This window comes from Aptenodytes patagonicus, chromosome 16 (assembly GCF_965638725.1).
Source record: "Aptenodytes patagonicus chromosome 16, bAptPat1.pri.cur, whole genome shotgun sequence".
Lineage (NCBI taxonomy): Eukaryota > Metazoa > Chordata > Aves > Sphenisciformes > Spheniscidae > Aptenodytes > Aptenodytes patagonicus.
In genome coordinates this window covers 6,724,527-6,741,489 of record NC_134964.1, presented here as the reverse complement: position 1 = coordinate 6,741,489, position 16,963 = coordinate 6,724,527, and the positions used below count along the sequence as shown (strand labels likewise).

The 16,963-nt window shown below is 56.7% G+C and overlaps 2 protein-coding genes across 2 annotated transcripts in view; both read right to left on the bottom strand.

The window, feature by feature from the left end:
* Window positions 1-59: 59 nt before the first annotated feature.
* LOC143168034 (uncharacterized) lies at window positions 60-1,100 on the bottom strand. Its single transcript, XM_076354116.1, has 4 exons — window positions 1,053-1,100; window positions 756-853; window positions 402-531; window positions 60-315 (listed from the first exon to the last, which is right to left on the bottom strand). Exons 2-4 carry the CDS (start codon window positions 847-849, stop codon window positions 60-62), a joined length of 480 nt encoding a protein of 159 aa, XP_076210231.1. The 5' UTR covers window positions 850-853; window positions 1,053-1,100.
* A 281-nt stretch (window positions 1,101-1,381) lies between these two features.
* The window catches only part of NPLOC4 (NPL4 homolog, ubiquitin recognition factor), a 31,643-nt gene continuing 16,061 nt past the window's right edge, over window positions 1,382-16,963 (bottom strand). Inside the window, exons 12-17 of the mRNA XM_076353467.1 lie at window positions 15,212-15,372; window positions 7,929-8,000; window positions 5,992-6,087; window positions 4,805-4,921; window positions 3,659-3,761; window positions 1,382-3,233 (exon numbers count right to left, since the gene is read on the bottom strand). Of these exons, the coding sequence (XP_076209582.1) occupies window positions 3,076-3,233; window positions 3,659-3,761; window positions 4,805-4,921; window positions 5,992-6,087; window positions 7,929-8,000; window positions 15,212-15,372 (707 nt within the window). The 3' untranslated portion in view covers window positions 1,382-3,075. The remainder of the gene's footprint in view (window positions 3,234-3,658; window positions 3,762-4,804; window positions 4,922-5,991; window positions 6,088-7,928; window positions 8,001-15,211; window positions 15,373-16,963) is intronic.

Genomic DNA, 16,963 nt, shown 5'->3' with positions numbered 1-16,963 from the left:
CCAGCCGCTGGGATGGACACCCCCCCCCCCCCCCCCCCCCCCGGCTCGGCTGGGGCCCCTCAAGCTGGTGCCCGCCGTGCTGTGCCCCCCTGGGTGCCGGGGCCGATGCTGGAGCGTGGGGCGGCTACTGCGGGGGGTCGGGGCTGGGGCAGCCCCCGGCGGCGCGGGGGGGCGGCGGCGGGGCCGCGGGTCCGGCTCAGCTGGTCCACGAAGGCCTCCACCTCAGCGAAGCGTGCCGACAGCCGCCCCAGCTGCTCCTTCAGGGCGCTGAAGTCCCGGTACAGATCGTCCAGGGCCCCCGACAGCGACCGGATCCTGCTCGGGGGAGAGGGGTTGAGGGCGCGGGACCCCCGCCAGCTCCTCCCCCCGGAGGGGCATCGCCAGCCCCCGCAGCCCCTCACCTCCCGTAGTCGGGCAGCACGGTCTGGTGGTCGAACAGCAGCAGGTTCCTCATCTGGGAGGTGATGGCGAACTTCCAGTTGTCCAGGACCAGCGTCAGGTTGGCGCAGCCCTTCGCCGGTGCCCTCTTGGCTGCGGGGACCGGAAGGGACGGGCTGGCCAGGGCAGGGTCCCGAGCAGCCCCGGGAGCCCGGCCGCGGGCTGGACCCCCGCCCCAGCGCCCCTCCGGCTCCACACCTGGGGGCAGCTGCCCGCCTTCAGGCAGGGGTCTGGCAGGGAAGCTCTGGTCCTGCCCGGACCCGAGCGCCGGCAGCCCCTGCCTGGCGGGGAGGGGGTCCCGAGTGGCGGAGGGTTACCATCTGCTCCGTCATCCCACGCCGCCGGCCGCCGCTTCGGCTTGGCGGCGCAGCCCAGAGCCGCAAGGAGCAGGAGGGGGAGAAGTCGCGACATGCCACTGCCACGGGAGAGGGCGGTGAGAAGGGTCCCGGCCCCAGGCCAGCTCCCAGCTGCGGGCGGGAGGGAGCCGGGGCACCGCGTCCCCAACGGCCCCGGGACAGGGACCCCGAGGCTGGGTGGCCGTGGGGTGTCGCGTCCCCGAGGGCCGGGCCGGGCACGTGGGACCCGGTGCCGTTGGAGCCCTTTCTGCCTCCTACCTGCGCTGAGGTCCCGGCCGGTGCGGACAAGGCAGCCGCTCGCCGGGCTCGGCTCCCCCGGCTCTGGCTCTGCGTGGCTCCCGTCTTCCCTTTTCAACACGCTGGTCTGGCGCAGGGCCCGGCTGCACGCGGCTCCGGCGCTGATTGCAAACAGACCGTCCGGCCGCGGCAGAGCTGCGGGCAGGGGATGGGACGCTGACTGCCCAGTGATGGGGCGCAGTGTCCGTCCCCCCCCCCGACCCCGGTCCCACCGGGAGAGCGGAGTGTCCCGGCTCTGGCACGGCGCAGCCCCCACGTGGGTAACAGAGCGCAGGAGGCATGGCGCTGGCTCTCGTTTCAGGTGCTTTTATTCAACGTTACTCGCAGACCATGCGCCTGGCTCAGTCCAGTCCAGGCGCCGCACGCCGCCGCAACCCCAAACACCGACAAACCGAGGGGAAAAGCAACCCGCGAGCCCCGCGGTGGGGCCGGGTGGCCGCTCCGCTAACGCCGGCGGGACGAAGCCTTCGGCGGAGCCCGGGCAGGCGCTCGCCAGCAGCAGCGAGGGGCGGGGGAGGCCGTCAGGCACAGGGGTGCCGGGGGTCCCTGCCGTGCTGCCCACCCCGCTGCCCGGCTGGAGAAGGCGGGGGCAGTGCCGTCCCGGCGCAGGATGGGGCCTCACGCCTCCCTCCTACGAGGAGGGCACGGAGCAGTGCTGGAACCGGTGCCCCGGGGATTTAACTAAGGCCCGAACCCGCAGCGCCAGGGCAGGGGGTCTCCAGGACGGGGCAGTGGATCGGAGGCCCCGCAAGAGGAGGGCCGAGCCCCCGAGGCACCGCAAGTGTCTTACCGGCCCCCTCCCCAGCCCCCTGGCACAGGGCAGCCCCCAGCCGGGGTCTAAAGGGGAGAGAGAGCAGCAAGAGCACGGCCCGACCCCCAGCTCCGGCCCTGCACCGGGGAGGGCGCGCTCAGAAGGGATGTGGGCGCGGGGGAAGGCACCGGCTCCCTCGCCGAGCCAGGGCACAGGGGAGGCGAGGCGGGTGCCCGAGTTACGCGGCTCCCCCCGCACGGCCTCGCTCCAAAGGAGGGGACGAGCTGCTGCCCGAGGCGCCTCGCACCTTCCCCGGGAGCTGAACAGCTCTCTGCGGAGCGACGCGGCACACAGGGGACACAGACCGCTCCCGCGGCCCCCGCGGTGGATGGGGAGGACACGGGGTGCGCCCAGCCGGCAGCCGAACACACGCCAGCCTCAGCGCGCACAGCTGGGTGCCGAAGCATCTCTGCCGCAGGAGAGGGAGCGAGCACGGCTCGGCGCCGTGCGTGCCGCAGGAGCGGTGCCAAGCCCAGAACTGGCACACGCCCACCCCTTGCCCGGTGCCAAAGGGGGGGGGGGGGGAGGGGGCCGTCCTGCTCCGGGAGCGCTGCCAAGGCGTGGGGCCCAGCCTGGCAGAGCTGCCGTCTGGCCCAACGCTGTTAACAGTCGTCTGCTCGCCCTGTCGGGGCCGTTTAGCGCGAAAGCTGTCAGTACCCGGGCACCCAAGGCTGGCGGCAGTGACCCACGCGGGCAGGGAAAGGGGAGCAAAGCTGTGGGGGCAGGGAGATGCCAAAGCCTCCCTGTCACCTCCGCTACGCCGGGATGCTGCTTTGGGCAGGCAAGCGGGCAGGGAAGGAGGTGCCCTGGCTGGCCATAGCCCCCCCCCGAGCCCCCAGTGCTCACCCAGGAGCAGGCCAGGACAGCAGCTGGAGGTGGCGGGGGGACAGGCCGGCCCCGCTGGGCGAAGGCTGAGGTTAAGCGTTTGTTTCCCGGGCCGGGGAACCAGCATCAAGATAAAGCTAGGGCGCCCGGCTCCTGCTGCGACTATGGGGCTGCCCCTAAAAGGGAGCGAGGAGTAACTGGGGAGGGGCTGGAGCCACCCCCTGGCCGGCTCTGCACCCTGGGGTGCCTGATGGCGGGAAGTGGAAGGGAGGATGGGGAAGGGACAAGCACCACTCCAGCTGCTCGAGGGTTTGCTCTGTATTGGAGTCTGCCGCCGCGCCGGCATGGCTAGGTCCGGGGCAGGCTGCACATCTCGCAGTGGTCCGTGCCCGGCTGGTTCATGAAGGTGCAGTGCTGGCAGGCCCACATGGCTGCCGACACGGCGTGCGTCGAGCCGCCCATGGCACCGTACTCCTGTAGTCCTGAGATCTGGACACCGACTGTGCCTGCGAGAGAAAGAGCCCAGTCAGAGCAGGGGGGAAGCGCTGGGACCAGGCAGGTCCCTTGCCTAAACCCAGAGCAAGTTTCCTGTCCCAACCCAGGTGGGAGGGTCCCTGCCGAGATGCTGCCCTCACCCCCAAGGCCGGCACCCTGGGGAGGCTCCCAGGTGGTGGCAGATCTCAGCACCCCACAGCTGAGCACTGCAGACCCCGCACTGCGGCCCCGAAGCCCAGCCCCACTCCCCGCTCGGCGCGGCGGGGACTGCTCGGGACCGAGGAACAGCCTTCCTCCCGCCCCAGCCTCCAGCAGGCTCCGCGGCAGCTTGAGAGCAGCACCGCGCGGCCACCGGCCAGCTCGGCCCAGCCCTGGCCCGAGGGACAAGGGACCCCCTCCCAGAGGGACCCCCTCCCAGAGGGACCCCCTCTCTTACTGCAGAGCTGCTCGATGGTGGCCCACTGCTCTGATTTTTTCCAGGTCTGTGCGAGCTCCTCATTCTTGGTCCTCACGGCTTCCAGCAACAAGCTGATGCTGTCCTGGAAGCCATAAGAGGGAAATCGGCACTGGACACTCCTCTGGCACCCAGGCTGGAGCTGTGACCAGGGAAGCGCCTCCCTGCTCTCCTCCACCAGCCACAGCAAGACAGAGCCGCGAGTCTGAGCTGCTGCCCCTTTGGGTTGCACCAGTGACGTTCACCAGCAGGGAACAAGACGCAGTTTATCCCTTCTGCTCCCCCCAGCGTTCAGACATACCCCTAAAACTCAAACGCTTCCCTTTCCTCTGCGTGGAGGAGGTTATCACCTAACCAGGCTGCAGCCGACCCACCGCGCTGCCCCGTGCGGGAGAGCGTGCCGGCGCTGCGGGGCTGAGCCTGACTCCCGGGGGTGCAAACCCGCCGTGCCGGAGCACGCCGGTGCCCGGCCCCAGCCACGCACGCAGTCCCGGCCTGATCTCCAGCTGCCCAGGGTCAGCCTGGCTGCCCCGCACATGCGCACTCCTCGGCGCCCTCGAAGCCTCTGGCAAACACATGTCCCTTTTCGTTGGCGTGCTGCTTTACACCAGGAAGGTCCGGCGGTGCAGATGTGAACCAGGGGCCTGGGCAGCCGCCAAGCTCCCGGTGCCCAGCCAAGAGAGGCAGAGCCGCACAGCCAGGAAGTCATTGGCCTCACCGAGATTTGGGGGCTCTGATCTCGTTATCGTTACAACAAGCATTTCTGATCCTGAGATATTTTTCAAAACGTTTCCAGCTCTCAGAGCCGCAGCCAAGTTGGCTCTGTCCGGTCTGTGACCGTGCTAACAACCGCCCCCCCCCCTCACTGCTCCGAGCGTGCGTGGAGAGCCCTTGGTCTACGCCGGGGCTTTGGTTTCACTTTTTAAACCCTCTGCCGACAGCTCAGCCTGGAAGAAGAGGCGTTGGGCCAGCTGCACGGCCTGCCCCGTACAGGCACCCAGCCGGGAGATGTGCCCGGGGGTGGCAGGCTGGGTCCTTGTCCTCCACACGCGTAAGTGACACCCCTCAAGGAGTTCAGGGGCCCGGGGAGGGTGATGCTGACACGACCCTTTCCTCCCCGTTACGTACCCGCAGAGGCATGACTTCGTTTGTGACCAGGAAGAGGAGCAGATGGAAATCAGAAATCATGTCTAGGAAAACGGAGGAAGTATTTTGGGACAGGTACGTGGCCAAGCTGTGGAAGTCCTACAGAGAGGGGAAAGCAATAAAGAGAAGTCACTTCCCCCCCCAGGTAATAACTTTATTTTCCTATTTGGATCCGCTAACAGACACTGTAACATTCCTGTCTCTTTTGGGCATCGGCTGCAGTGTGCAGAGACCCTCCCGAAATCAGATCCCAGACTGGCTGACCGAGTTGCAGCTCACAACTGCCAGAGAAGAGGATCTTAGGGCCCACACTAGCTCTCCCATCCAAACACTTGAACGCCTCCAGCGCATACAGAGCGGATCCCAGACCCCGGAGACGCCGAGCAGAGGCCAGTCAGCTCAGCTCAAAGCCCAGTCGCTAAGGAAAAGAGGCAGATGAGGAGAAAGCAGCCCCTTCTTCCCCAACTCCCTCTTTTTCTCTGCTCTTGAACCTGGGGCATCCTCAGAAACGAGGACCAAAGCTGTTGTTGAACAGCCGACCTCTCCCGTCCTGCCAAGAGAGCCACAACGGGCAGCGACCCTTCTCTTGTGATGACTTTTGGAGGAAGCCTTTGACATCTTTGGCACGGCCTCCTTAAAGAAACGAGCTGTTGCTGCTTTAAAGCAACTCGAGCCTTCCGTGAGCTGGCAAAACCCAGCGAGAGCCTCGAGCTGGCCGGCAGCTGCCTCTGCTCAACGCTACGGGCCTCTTGCAGTAAATGGCCTCCGCGTTTTAAAAACCCATCCAGGAAGAGAAGTCAGTGCTCTCAGAGCCAGAGCAACAGACCCTCGTCCCACTCCCGTCCGCAGGGAGAAGCGGGTCCCATGCTGTCACCGTGGGGCTGGAGCTCCCCGACCTCTTTGGTGCTGGCTGGGAGGCACCAGCCCTGGCACAGAGCGAGGAGCCCTGGTCCCCATCACCGAGCCGGCGGGGAGCAAGGCGTCCAGCCGGCTGATCGGCATGCAGACACTGCTCCGCGTAGGAAGGTGTTTGGCAAGCGCTGGACTGAACATCAAAGGGGTGATTTAAGGGCACAACTGCAGCCGTCCCTTTGCAGATATTAGTAAGTGCGAGGGAGACAGACGACCTATCTGTATTAAACACAGCTTTGTTATGAATCACTCCTTACCTGAGTTTCCCCCAGCACGTCGCGGTTCTCGATGGGAAATGGATTTTGAGAAATAGAAAAAGTGTAGACTGGATCCTTGGGGAAAGTCGTAGTAATCTAAAAATCCAAGAAAGGACGATCAGAGTGCTGACAGCAGGAGAGGCAAGTGGGATGCGGGAAGCAAGGCTCCCGATAGCCGAGAGCAGCCACGGCTACACATGAGAGCTCAGCCAGGAAGACAGCAAGACAATGACACCAGGGATTTTCTGACAGCTTTTAACATTTAAAGCGATATTCCAGCCAGCACACCTCTTAGCTCCTGGCAATCGTTTCTAACGAAGCTGGAGGGAGATGTACTGAGCTCGGTCCTGACAAGAGCACGGCACGATGCCGTGGAGAGCATCCCTCTCGGCAAAGGTCACCGGGACGCAGCAGCACCCAGCACAGCTCTGCCCCGTGCCAGGCAGCTGCTGCTGGGGGTGTCACCCTGGGGGTCACCTTAACACCAGGGGGTGACAGGGGAGAGCGTGGCCCCCGCGTCTGGCCACGGGGTAGCCAGGGGACCGTGCTGCTCCATTCGGGGCTGGAATGGGTGCCAAGAAAATACCTTTGCACTTCATTGAACAGAGTGACCCCATGCTCTGGGCGCGCTCAGCCTGCCTCCTCCCTGCACCCTGCGCCGAAGGGACGAGGAACGGGGTAATACAACATTGCGCCCACGTTACTGAGCTCACAAGCCAGTGTTTGGGCCAGCTTCTGACATTTAAACCAGTCCCGATTCTGGGGGCTTTAAAGCTTTGGTGCCAGTTACTGACTGCTGGGCCCTGTCGGCGAAGCCCTTTGTAAGCAGAGATGCAGAAATACCTGCCAGGACAGTATTAACTGGAATAATGCCTTTTTTTTTTTTCCCCCTCCCCTTTTTTTTTTTTTGGAAGAGACAAAACAAGATGCTTCAGAAATGTAGCTTTCCAGGCTGCTCCTAAATGTATGTTCCATCAATCTGTTTTCATCTTAATTACACCCCAGGTAGCCTGGAAACAGATGCCTTTACTACTTGAGTAATAAATATGCTCCAGCGCTGCCGACTGGCACGGGGCGTCAGAAGGCCCCGCACAATGGGCCCGTTGTTCCGGACACGACATTTCTCTTTGTGAATCACACGTCCCAGCGTCAGCCCGAGCACCGCTCTGATAAGCGACACACACAGGAGATAGCGAAGAGGGAAGAAGGACGAGCCAGTGGAAGCCTCCAGGCTGCCAGCTTCCCTGTGCCCGCGGGACACTGCCTGTGCCAGGGGCAGCTGGACCAGACCAGTTGCTCCGGTGGATTTAATTGTTATTGGCACCACCTCTAACTCCAGCAATATCATCTGTTATCCAAATTATTTGCTTTCCTGCCTTCCACACCGTAACAGTTTCCTTTCAAGCCAAAGGGCAGAGCCGTGCCCCAGTGCCTGGCAGCGCTTGCTCACGGGCAGGCCAGCCAAGCTGTGCTGTAGCGTGAACTCCCTCCCCCAAGAAAAGGCATTTCTGTACAACCAACCTGGTCTGCTGAGTCACTAAAATCAGCTGGATTCTTAATTGCTGCTAAGAGACAGACAACTGGAGCTCTCTAATTAGCTACCCGCGAGGTAGTGCCCGGCACACGTATCCGTGGGGCTGGCTGCTTCCCCTGCTGCGTGGCTACGTGCCAGTTCGGAGCCGTGATAAGACACCAGGCAGTGCCTTCCCAGGAAGTAAATGTGTTCCCTGGCACCACACCGATCCCAAGGAGCACTGCAGTTACCCCAGAGCATGCCAACCTCTGCGCTAGAAACACCTGGCAGCAGAGGGAAAAGGAGAAAGAAAGAAAATCTGTCCTGTGAATCACCTCCAACGTGAATTTTAGAGGTGGGTTAAGAACGTCACTCCGCTCTGACCATCTCCTGCTGCAAGCAAACAACTGCAGCAAATACTTACATCTATGATTAGGTACTCAACCGGGAGCGGGCGAGCCAGCTGTGTGATCTCGTTGCCAAACTTGTCTATGTCCTGAAAGAAGAAGAGTCTTATTATTCCTCAGCATGGAAGTGGCGCGAAGCCTAAGGGATCCTGCCCTGGAGATGCCCACACAGGAGCCCGGGGAGCCTCAGCTCTGGCAGATCACTAAGGGTGCAGAAAAGAACCTGCTCGTGCACGGCTGGGTGCTGCAGAGCTACCCAATTACCTGCAGCTCCTCGGGGCTAGAGATCTCTGTAACTCCTTGAGCCAGGCCCTCTGTTTCCTCGTGAGCCAAGGTCACAAACCACCTTGGTCTTGTTTGCCTCAGTCATCGCCATCGGAGAGGTGCCTGGCATTATCTAAGCAGTGTAAATGCCATTTAAGGAGCACTACTGTCTTAAAAGGGAGGGACAGCGCCGCATCTGCTTTCTCAGCCAAGGCAAACCCGACTTTCTGCAAAACCGGCCACGAGTCTCTCAAACTCCTGCTGCTTGGGTATTGGAAATCCAGGCACTTTCTCATACACAGACCTGAAGAGCCAGCATATCACAGCGCGTAAACTTGTTTTGCTTTGCCAGACGAATTGAACATAAAGTTTAATTATGGAGAAAAACGGCCAGCATATGTTCATTAATCATAAAATGACAATTAGACGTGATTTATGTCAAACACGCTGAGTTCAAACACAGCTTCAGAAATAAATTCATGAGAACTGACACTTTTCATTAAAGGTTCTGTAAGAGGGGGTTGTATTTTCTACCTAAATCATCACTTAACATGTTATAAATCATTCATTGAGCCCCATATAAATCATACGCCCATAATTTCCAATCAGGGACCTTACATTAAAGTTTACATTTACTGAGCTCTCAGAAGTCCCAGTGGCTGGAGGCAGACCCAGAGCCGCTGCACGCCGGCGGAGCCGTCACCCCGACACCTCAGTGGTTTGGGGGAGCTCGGCGAGAGGCCGTGACCCCCGCACGGTTTTGAGCGGCATTCCTCGGGCTCAGCCAGCGAGCACCGTGCATCAGGATGAGCTGCCCACGGCTGACACCCTCCTCTCCCGAGCTGTATTCTCTCCCGCAGTACGCCACTCCCCCGCTATCAGCATTTCTCGGTTACGCTAGTATTTACACAGCACAAATATGCGGTGTGGCAGCCAGCACCCTGCTCTCACGCTCTGCTCTCCCGGTACACCCAGACGGACATCGCCCGAGCAGGCTCCGGCACGCTGCTCCCCTCCAGGCAACAGCCCCCCTTCCTAAGCCCCCTCCCCAAGCATCGTCTGTCCCTAGGAACAGTTCCCTTTGTTAAAAAAAAAAAATCTACCTTCCAGTCTTTGAAGCTCCTTTTAAAAGCAATTCCGATAAGGATCTTTTCTCCTTGAACATGACAGGTTGTTGGCCCTGTGGTTATTTCAGCAACAAGCCTGGTGGCTCGTGGCCTCAGATCTCTCTGGCTCTGACAGGAGCAGGAGAAGACGCGGAGCCTTTTCAGGGAGATCACAGGACCTGAAAGCTAACCTGCTTCTAGATCTCGGTGATACCGCAAGAGTCAGGAATCAAATCCAATCAAACCGAATCAGCTTCCCAAACACAATCCTGCCCCTGCAAGAAAGAACCTGCAACAACTCACACATAATTAGCCCATCTGGAATTCATTTTCAAATCTAATTAAGTTCTAATATGCAGAAACATTTTTCCAGCACCTGTTCACTTTAATCTCCGCCTCTGGGGATTTCCATGTTAAATGCCTTCTTTTTAATGTCATGCTGCTGAGGCCTTCAAGACATGCACTAGACTGTTACTACCAAACTGGAACCTCTCTCCCCCCCCCGAGTCGAGGACATGTCCCGACCCTGCCCTTCCCCAGACAGAAAAGGCCACCCCTCCCCGCCAGTGCCGGCACTCTTCTCCAACCCCCATGCGCCATTTTATTAGGCAATTACACTTTAAAGGCCTTAACAAACGTCAAGCTGGGAGAATTGCTGGGAGAGACATCTTCATTCTGAACTCGGCAGTCGCTGGGGCCCCAAGCAGCGCCTCTCAGCACGTTATTGCCGCAGCCCCGGAGCCCGAGACCCCCCCAAAGCCATGAATGCCTAGCGGCAACCACTCCAAAGGGAGGCCAAGGAAGGGGTTAACGAAGGTGCAAGTATTTGGCTCCTGGACAAAAATCGAGCAGCAAGGCCTGGAGGATTTGGACAACGAATCGTCCCGAAGACAGGAGCAAACCGGAGATTGCATCAGGCGCTGCGATTAGAGCCTTTCAAACCACTATTTGGAGGCAGAAGCTGCAAACGGATGAGGTCAAGCAGGGGAAAGGATGGGTGCGCCCGCAGGGAGCGCGGCCGGCCATGTCACACGCACCCCTCTGCAGCGCTGCAGGACGGCTGCAGCGGGAAAGGCTTCTGGGTGTCTTCAAGATTTCTGAGATGAGGGTGATGGGAGCAGCCAAGCGAGGAGCCCAGGCAGCTGTCAGCCAGGAGGGAGGCTCTGTGTCCCAGGGCTGGCCAGCCGTTAGCATCCCATGACTTTAGTCTTCCCCATGGGTTCACTCTGCTGAAGGTACCGTGGAGCCGAGCAGCTGTCTGTCCTTTCTGTGTGTTAATAAAGCCCAGCCTTGCTCTTCCCTCTGCTGATTTCCAAGAGCTTTACCGGGCAGTCCTGCCCCCTTGCACAGATAGAGCAGCTGACACACAGAAAAGAAGCGACTTTTCTAAGAGCAAGTGATAGGTCAGTGAGAGTTGAAACCCTTCTCAGGAGACTCCTCGTGAGCTAATCAAGCATCCTCCTCCCCAGAGCAGCTGGGACATCTAAGGCTAAGAAGGCTTTTCCAGTCCAACACGAAACATTGGTAGGAGGCCAGGCAGGGGACGTCCTTCACTGCTAGTGAAAACTCCCCGCAGAAGTCTCCACGCAGCCTGGCTATCGTGTTTTCCCTGGGAAGAGGATTTCAAAGGGAACGGGTGGAAGCAACGCGTGCCACACCGGGGACAGCCTGGCTCAGAGGTCCCCTTCGGCTCTAATCAAAGCAGTGCCCTGGCTCAGGGATCTCCCAGGGCCAGATGGGACCACATTTAACAGATGACAAGCCAAGGCCCAGACGCCGTCTCAGCTGTTGTAAATGCAAAAAGCACACGCAGGACTCTACGGGGGCTCTTTCACAACACCGGTGCCATTGTAAAGGGCTTTCGTCTTACACCGTCCCAAAGAAACTCGGGGGAACATTAAGGCAGCTGTAAAATGCAATTCATTGCAAGGATGACATCTTCATGTTTGCACTGAGCTGAGGCAAATACCTGTGATAAGAGACAAAGCCAGCCAGTCCCAAAATCCAATTATTCAAGTGTTTTAAAGGGTCTGTAAAACACAGCAATCTCTTTCCCCTGTTCGGTGGGAGGCTGAGCTGCCCATGAAGCTAACCGTGGAGCAGAGCATCCAGCTCTGCGGGGAGCAGAGTTAGGCAATGCCGCAGCACTGCAAAGTTAGGGGCTCGGCAGACTGACCGCAGGGAGCTGGGAGCAGACGGACAGCAGGCACGGGGTGCAGGCAGCCCAGCGGGAGGGATCACACCCGGCTGGGGCACTGAGCACCAGTCGCAAGTAGCTTCAGCTCTGAATAATCAACCCACGGTTTGGAAGGTACATACTCAGTGAAATCAAAATCAATATGGTTATTTTCTAGAACCAGATGGATAAAGGAGGCGGCTGCTCGAGGGCAGAAGACAGGGAATGGAAAACGCCCATATGTAATATTCAGCTGGGCTCTCCCTCACCCAGCTGAGAAACAGGGTGAAGTGGCCATTGCAACTTCGTCGTCTTTACTGACAAAGAGAACGGTTACCCCGACTTGTGTGTCTGTGTCTTGACAAGAGCGACTCCTTCATGAGTTTCGTTGCACTGAACTCGCCAAGAAGCATGTACCGGTTGTGCAACATTCGAATTGGAAACAGCACTGCGCTGTGACGCTTCACAGACAACCCAGGAGGCGAAGGGGGATGTTTTCTTCCTTCTGGCTAATCTTACCTGGAGAGGCATCTCAGAGCAAAGTAACTCGTACTCATGGTCCCCAAAGCCCTCGACTTTCACGCTAGAGCAGAACTCTAGCCTTCACGAGCCAGGAAAGCAACGGCCGCATGTAGAAAGCGCATACTGCCAATTCCACTGGGGTGGTTCCTCTAAGCAGCAGGGCTAGTGGCCAACATAAAGAGAATGGTAAAGAAATACAGAAATCACAAGGCTAGAGGCTCAGGAAAAACGCCTCGCCTCCTGAGGCAGGACAACGCCGGTGCCATCAGTTTTCCTATTTCCATGGAAGAAAAGCCCATCTAAGCTAACACACCGTGGAGGTGAGTCACGTTCAGGCAGGAACAGCTGCAGCCCCGGGGGACGTGGTAGCCCCTGCTCCCACTCCACAAACACAAAACACGGCGCAAACCATGGAAAAACAGCTCGCTGACCAAAGACAGCCGTTCCTCTCTTTCCAGGCACCTCTTCGCCTGCACGGTGAAGTCCCTGAAGTTGCAGCTCTCCTGCCTGGAGCATGGGTCCTCACCCCCTTCTTGCATCTGCAGCATTACCAATCCCGATGCATTTCTCAGCAGTCATCGCTGAAGTACAACACCTACCGCGAGCGGAGGTACAAGACGTCTTTGAACAACGTGACTGAAGTACAGCTGTTGGCTTACATTTCGCTATAGATGCGAACAGCGGCACCTTTTCCTATTCGCAAAGCCGAAGGTGAACCTACGGCGTTACCCTGCTGCAGACAGATACGAGAGCTCAATCGATTTTTGCCTTGCATCTGGATGCATAGTTTTTCCTATAAATACATCCATACTACACAAACATTGGCCTTCCGGTTCTCATCCAATTAGAATAAATTTGTATAGCTCCTTTCATCCTAACGGGCTTTTCAAATGAATACTTGCATATTACATAAAAATATATATATGGATTTTTCTCTCTACCAGGTGACAGCTTCTCAGTCCGAGACAAAATGCAGCAACTACTCAAAAGTGCAGCTTTCTGCCCAAAGCTAGCTGGGGGGGCAGCACAGAGGGGAACCCCCACATCGAGGACTGGGGAGAAAGCTGCTCAGCTCCTGCAGTTTCAGCAGAGAAAGGGGGAGCAGGGTACTGCACCACGAAGCAGCTGTCCCCTGCCGCGAAGCCAAGCACTGGACTCCTGCTCCTCGTACTGTATTTAACCAATGCTTTGACACCATTGTTGTCACCAACCCAGTAACTATGAGGTAGTGTCTCTGACCTCAAGCCTCGCACATTTAATGAGACCCCAAAGGTTTTCAAAGCCAGGAGTGACTAAGCTTTCCATTGATTTAAGAACATTAAAAAAAAAAAAAATTAAGAGATCCTACAGCCAAACACGTTTAAGTCTGAAGGACAATTACACCCGCCAGAGCAGTCCTCAAGCCTTCCTTGAGCACATCATGAAAAAGGCAATTAGGGATAGAAGTTATAAAACATATGAAATAAGCTGCAGCCCGACCCAGTGAATCAGTGGTTCATGGAAATTTCCACAGAAGGCTGGAGCCATCAGTTAGCATTTTGTTTACCTCCCTGCTTCAGATTACGAATGGGAGTGAAGACCTTATGGGAACACCCACTGGCTTCCTGCTACTCCGAACACCCAGGGTGGCCCACATGTGGGACACAGACCTACGGGACCTCCTGCAAGGCTGCACCCTGACTGTGGCACAGCACGGGCTCCTCCGGAGCAGGACTGCAGCACGCCAGGAGATGATCTCATCTTCACGTTCAGGGCCAACCCTTGCACAATCGAGCTCTGCTGTATCTAAATCGGACCTGGCTTATCAGCTCCTAAGAGCAAGCTGTCTGCGTGCTGAGGAAAAAGGCACGGATTCCATCTACCTTTCCGAGAGGGCAGATTCCTCTCAAGCACTGAATTTAGCCAAGAGGTGTTCCTCATTTTCAGGTGGTGTCAAGACAAGCCAGCAGTTCAGCGTTAAGGGGTGGAGGGGGAAGACGGAGTCTTGCGGGCTAATTCACCCAGGCCAGCATTCCCCGGTCTCAGGTTCAGGGCATACAAGAGCATTTTGACCAGCTCCGTTTCTGTTGTTGGTGCACAATACGCTCACTTGAGTCGCCCCGAGTGAAGGTAGCTTTGCTTATCCTGCGCTCCTTAACGGACAGCTTTAACACAGGCAGCAGGAGCGCTGCAGGCTGAGCGGGCTGTGAATATCAGACACAAACAAGAATGAAATAACTAACTTGGGTGATGGATGGCTAATTAGTTGGCAAGCAGTGCCATTAATTAATTCCTCTGTCCTTGCTCACGGGGCACCAACATACACAAGTTTGAGAAGCAGTGCTATTAGCCTCCGCAGAGATCCTGTCCCCAAGTTTCTAACTCGGCCCTGCAGATGCAGCGGGGCTGAAGATCTCCAGAAACAACCGTCAAGGGAATAATGACAGTCCATTCATCACTAACAAACTGTACCGAAAACTGCAGCAGACAGGTTCCCAGCCGTGCTCTTGCATGACACTTCAACAAGGGTATTTTGGATCCGCTCTGGATGCATGTATCCCCCGCTGCTCCTCGGGACCAGTTTTTGGAGTTTACTGTCTGACCTGATAGCAGGACCTGGGCACAGGCAGTAACCCCAGTACTAGAGAGGAATGCCGGGGCACAGCCCAGTCCTGCCCTTGCTCTGAAAGCCTTCGCACCTTCCTTTTGTTGCAGAGAAGCACGCACAGGGCCGTCTCTCCTCTTGCTGCATGAACTACACTAGCTTTTGTTGCATCTGCTGCCCAGTTGGTGCCTGTAAGCGTCGCACACGAGCGAATCCCTGGCATCGCATAAGGAACCCACCGCTTTCACCGCACCGTTTGTGCTAGCACACATCATATGGCTGTGCAGTGGAGGAAGCTGAACTCAGCTGGGGATTAGAATCAACAGAGAAGCATGGCAAATACTGCCAACAAATACGGAAGAGGAGGTGAATTCAGAGCACTTGCTATGGGCTCTCGGTGGATCACTGCAGACCTCATTTAGAAGCTGGATAGCCAGTGGCTACTGCTGCACTGGAAACCATAACAGCACATTTACGAGGGGGAAACGGAGCTTATGCAATTACTTTGCAGACATGTGGTGAACGGTTACTACTGAAAATAATTCAGACCTCAAAGACATCCTTTCCTGAGCTGGCCATACTGAATTCCAGACACGCGGCAGAGCCGTTTTTGCAGCTCCCCCCCCCCCACAGGCACGCAGCCCTTACCTTATAGAACACATCAGGCACATACTGCTCACTGCTGGACTCCTTGGCATAGCCCAGCTCCGGTGCATCTCGGCAGGGCAGCAAACACTCATCTCGAACCAGCGCCATGCACTGATTCGAGACCTGGTACCCCTCAAAGTGGACCTGGTTGTCGGGACCACCTGGAAGAGAAAAGGCTGGTTAAAAATCCCACACGAGAGCGATTTGCCCAGTGTAACTCAGAGAGGCACGACTCAAAGAGCAACATTAAACACGATGGTCTTGCTAACAGCGAAGAATGGTGAGATGAAACCGCCGGTGCCGCTGCATGGGAAGTACTTCTAGGCAAGAATCCCCTCTAAGCTCTACATTTATTTAGTAACACACATTTTCACAGCTAGCCTAACAGGACAGACCCCTGGAGGGACAGCAAGAGTGCTTTGCCAGGAGCTTAAAGGAGGTGAAGCTGCCCTTTCGGAAGGCTCCTGATAGCATCACCCTCCCCCTACCCTGCAGGTATCTTCTCTCTTTCAAAACAAAAACCAGGCACACAGCTCCTGTGAGCCCGTTTCATTTCCAAGGAACCATGGGCTGCAGATTATGGGTTGGTCACCTAGTAATGTCAGGCATAAGAAGAAAAAGTGTTTTCTCAGCCTGTAATGGATGGCTTGGTGGAAATCTGACAAGGAAAGTGGAAATTAAGACCCTGGCTCACTGATAGATCACATGCTTGGCGCTTTAATTTGGATAATGTAAGCAACATCAGGTCATATGTCATTAGAATACAACTGGAAAGAGAAGATACAGACAGATGGTAGGAAAACGTTACTATTTCCAAACCTAGGAATTCAGGAGGGGATAGGAATTAATCCATGTAGAGGATTTAAAGGCAAAGTTGATGCAAACTATCCAAATATATTTATACGGCACAAAAGGAAGGAATAAAGTGTTTAAATAGAAACCTGATGGGCTGATTTAACAGAAGAGAATGAAATTATCTGGAACAGAAAAGAGGAAATATTTGTTTTCTACCCTTTGATCTCTAACCTCAATCACTCACTGCTCCAGAACAAACACTCCTAGAAATTAAACATAGACCAAGACACGGGGAAGGCCTGAACAAAGCTAGCCATCATTTTCTCAGTAAAACACCTTGTTTAAAAACAAACAACAGAAATAAATAAAAAAAAGAGTGAGAGATACACACATCTATCTTTAATCAAAGATGGATGCGTTTAGCAGCCTGGAATGTATGGGCAGCTGTCTGATTGCACAGGCCTGTAACTGAACGAGAGCATTTTCACTGAAAAAGGCTCCGGGAACACTTACAAAAACTGGGCTCAGAGGAGGCAACGTAATATCACACTTTCAGTTTTTACATTGGATGCTATTTGGAAGTCATGCATTTTTTTCATTGTGTTAAATAGACCCAGAACCCAGCATATCTCCTCCAGGGAAATTTTAAATGAATACATGTGTCATCCCGTAGAGAACAGCAGATTGAACTTCTAACGCTACAACTCTCCCAGCGCATGCCAACATCTCCCCTCGCAGCCCGGGCAGCGCAGACTCTTCCACAGTGCCTCTGGAGACTTGCTGTGAAAACAGCTAAAATCAGAGGTGACAAAGCAAAGCAGTTTGCAGGCTTCTCTCTTTTATTCAGGCAAACAAAAAACGTTTCCAAGCACGGAAGAGCACAGCATCCTACGTAAGGGTTTCCCTGACAGCGACACAAGGGAGATAAAGGTCCCTCCTTTACGCTGAACCAGCCAG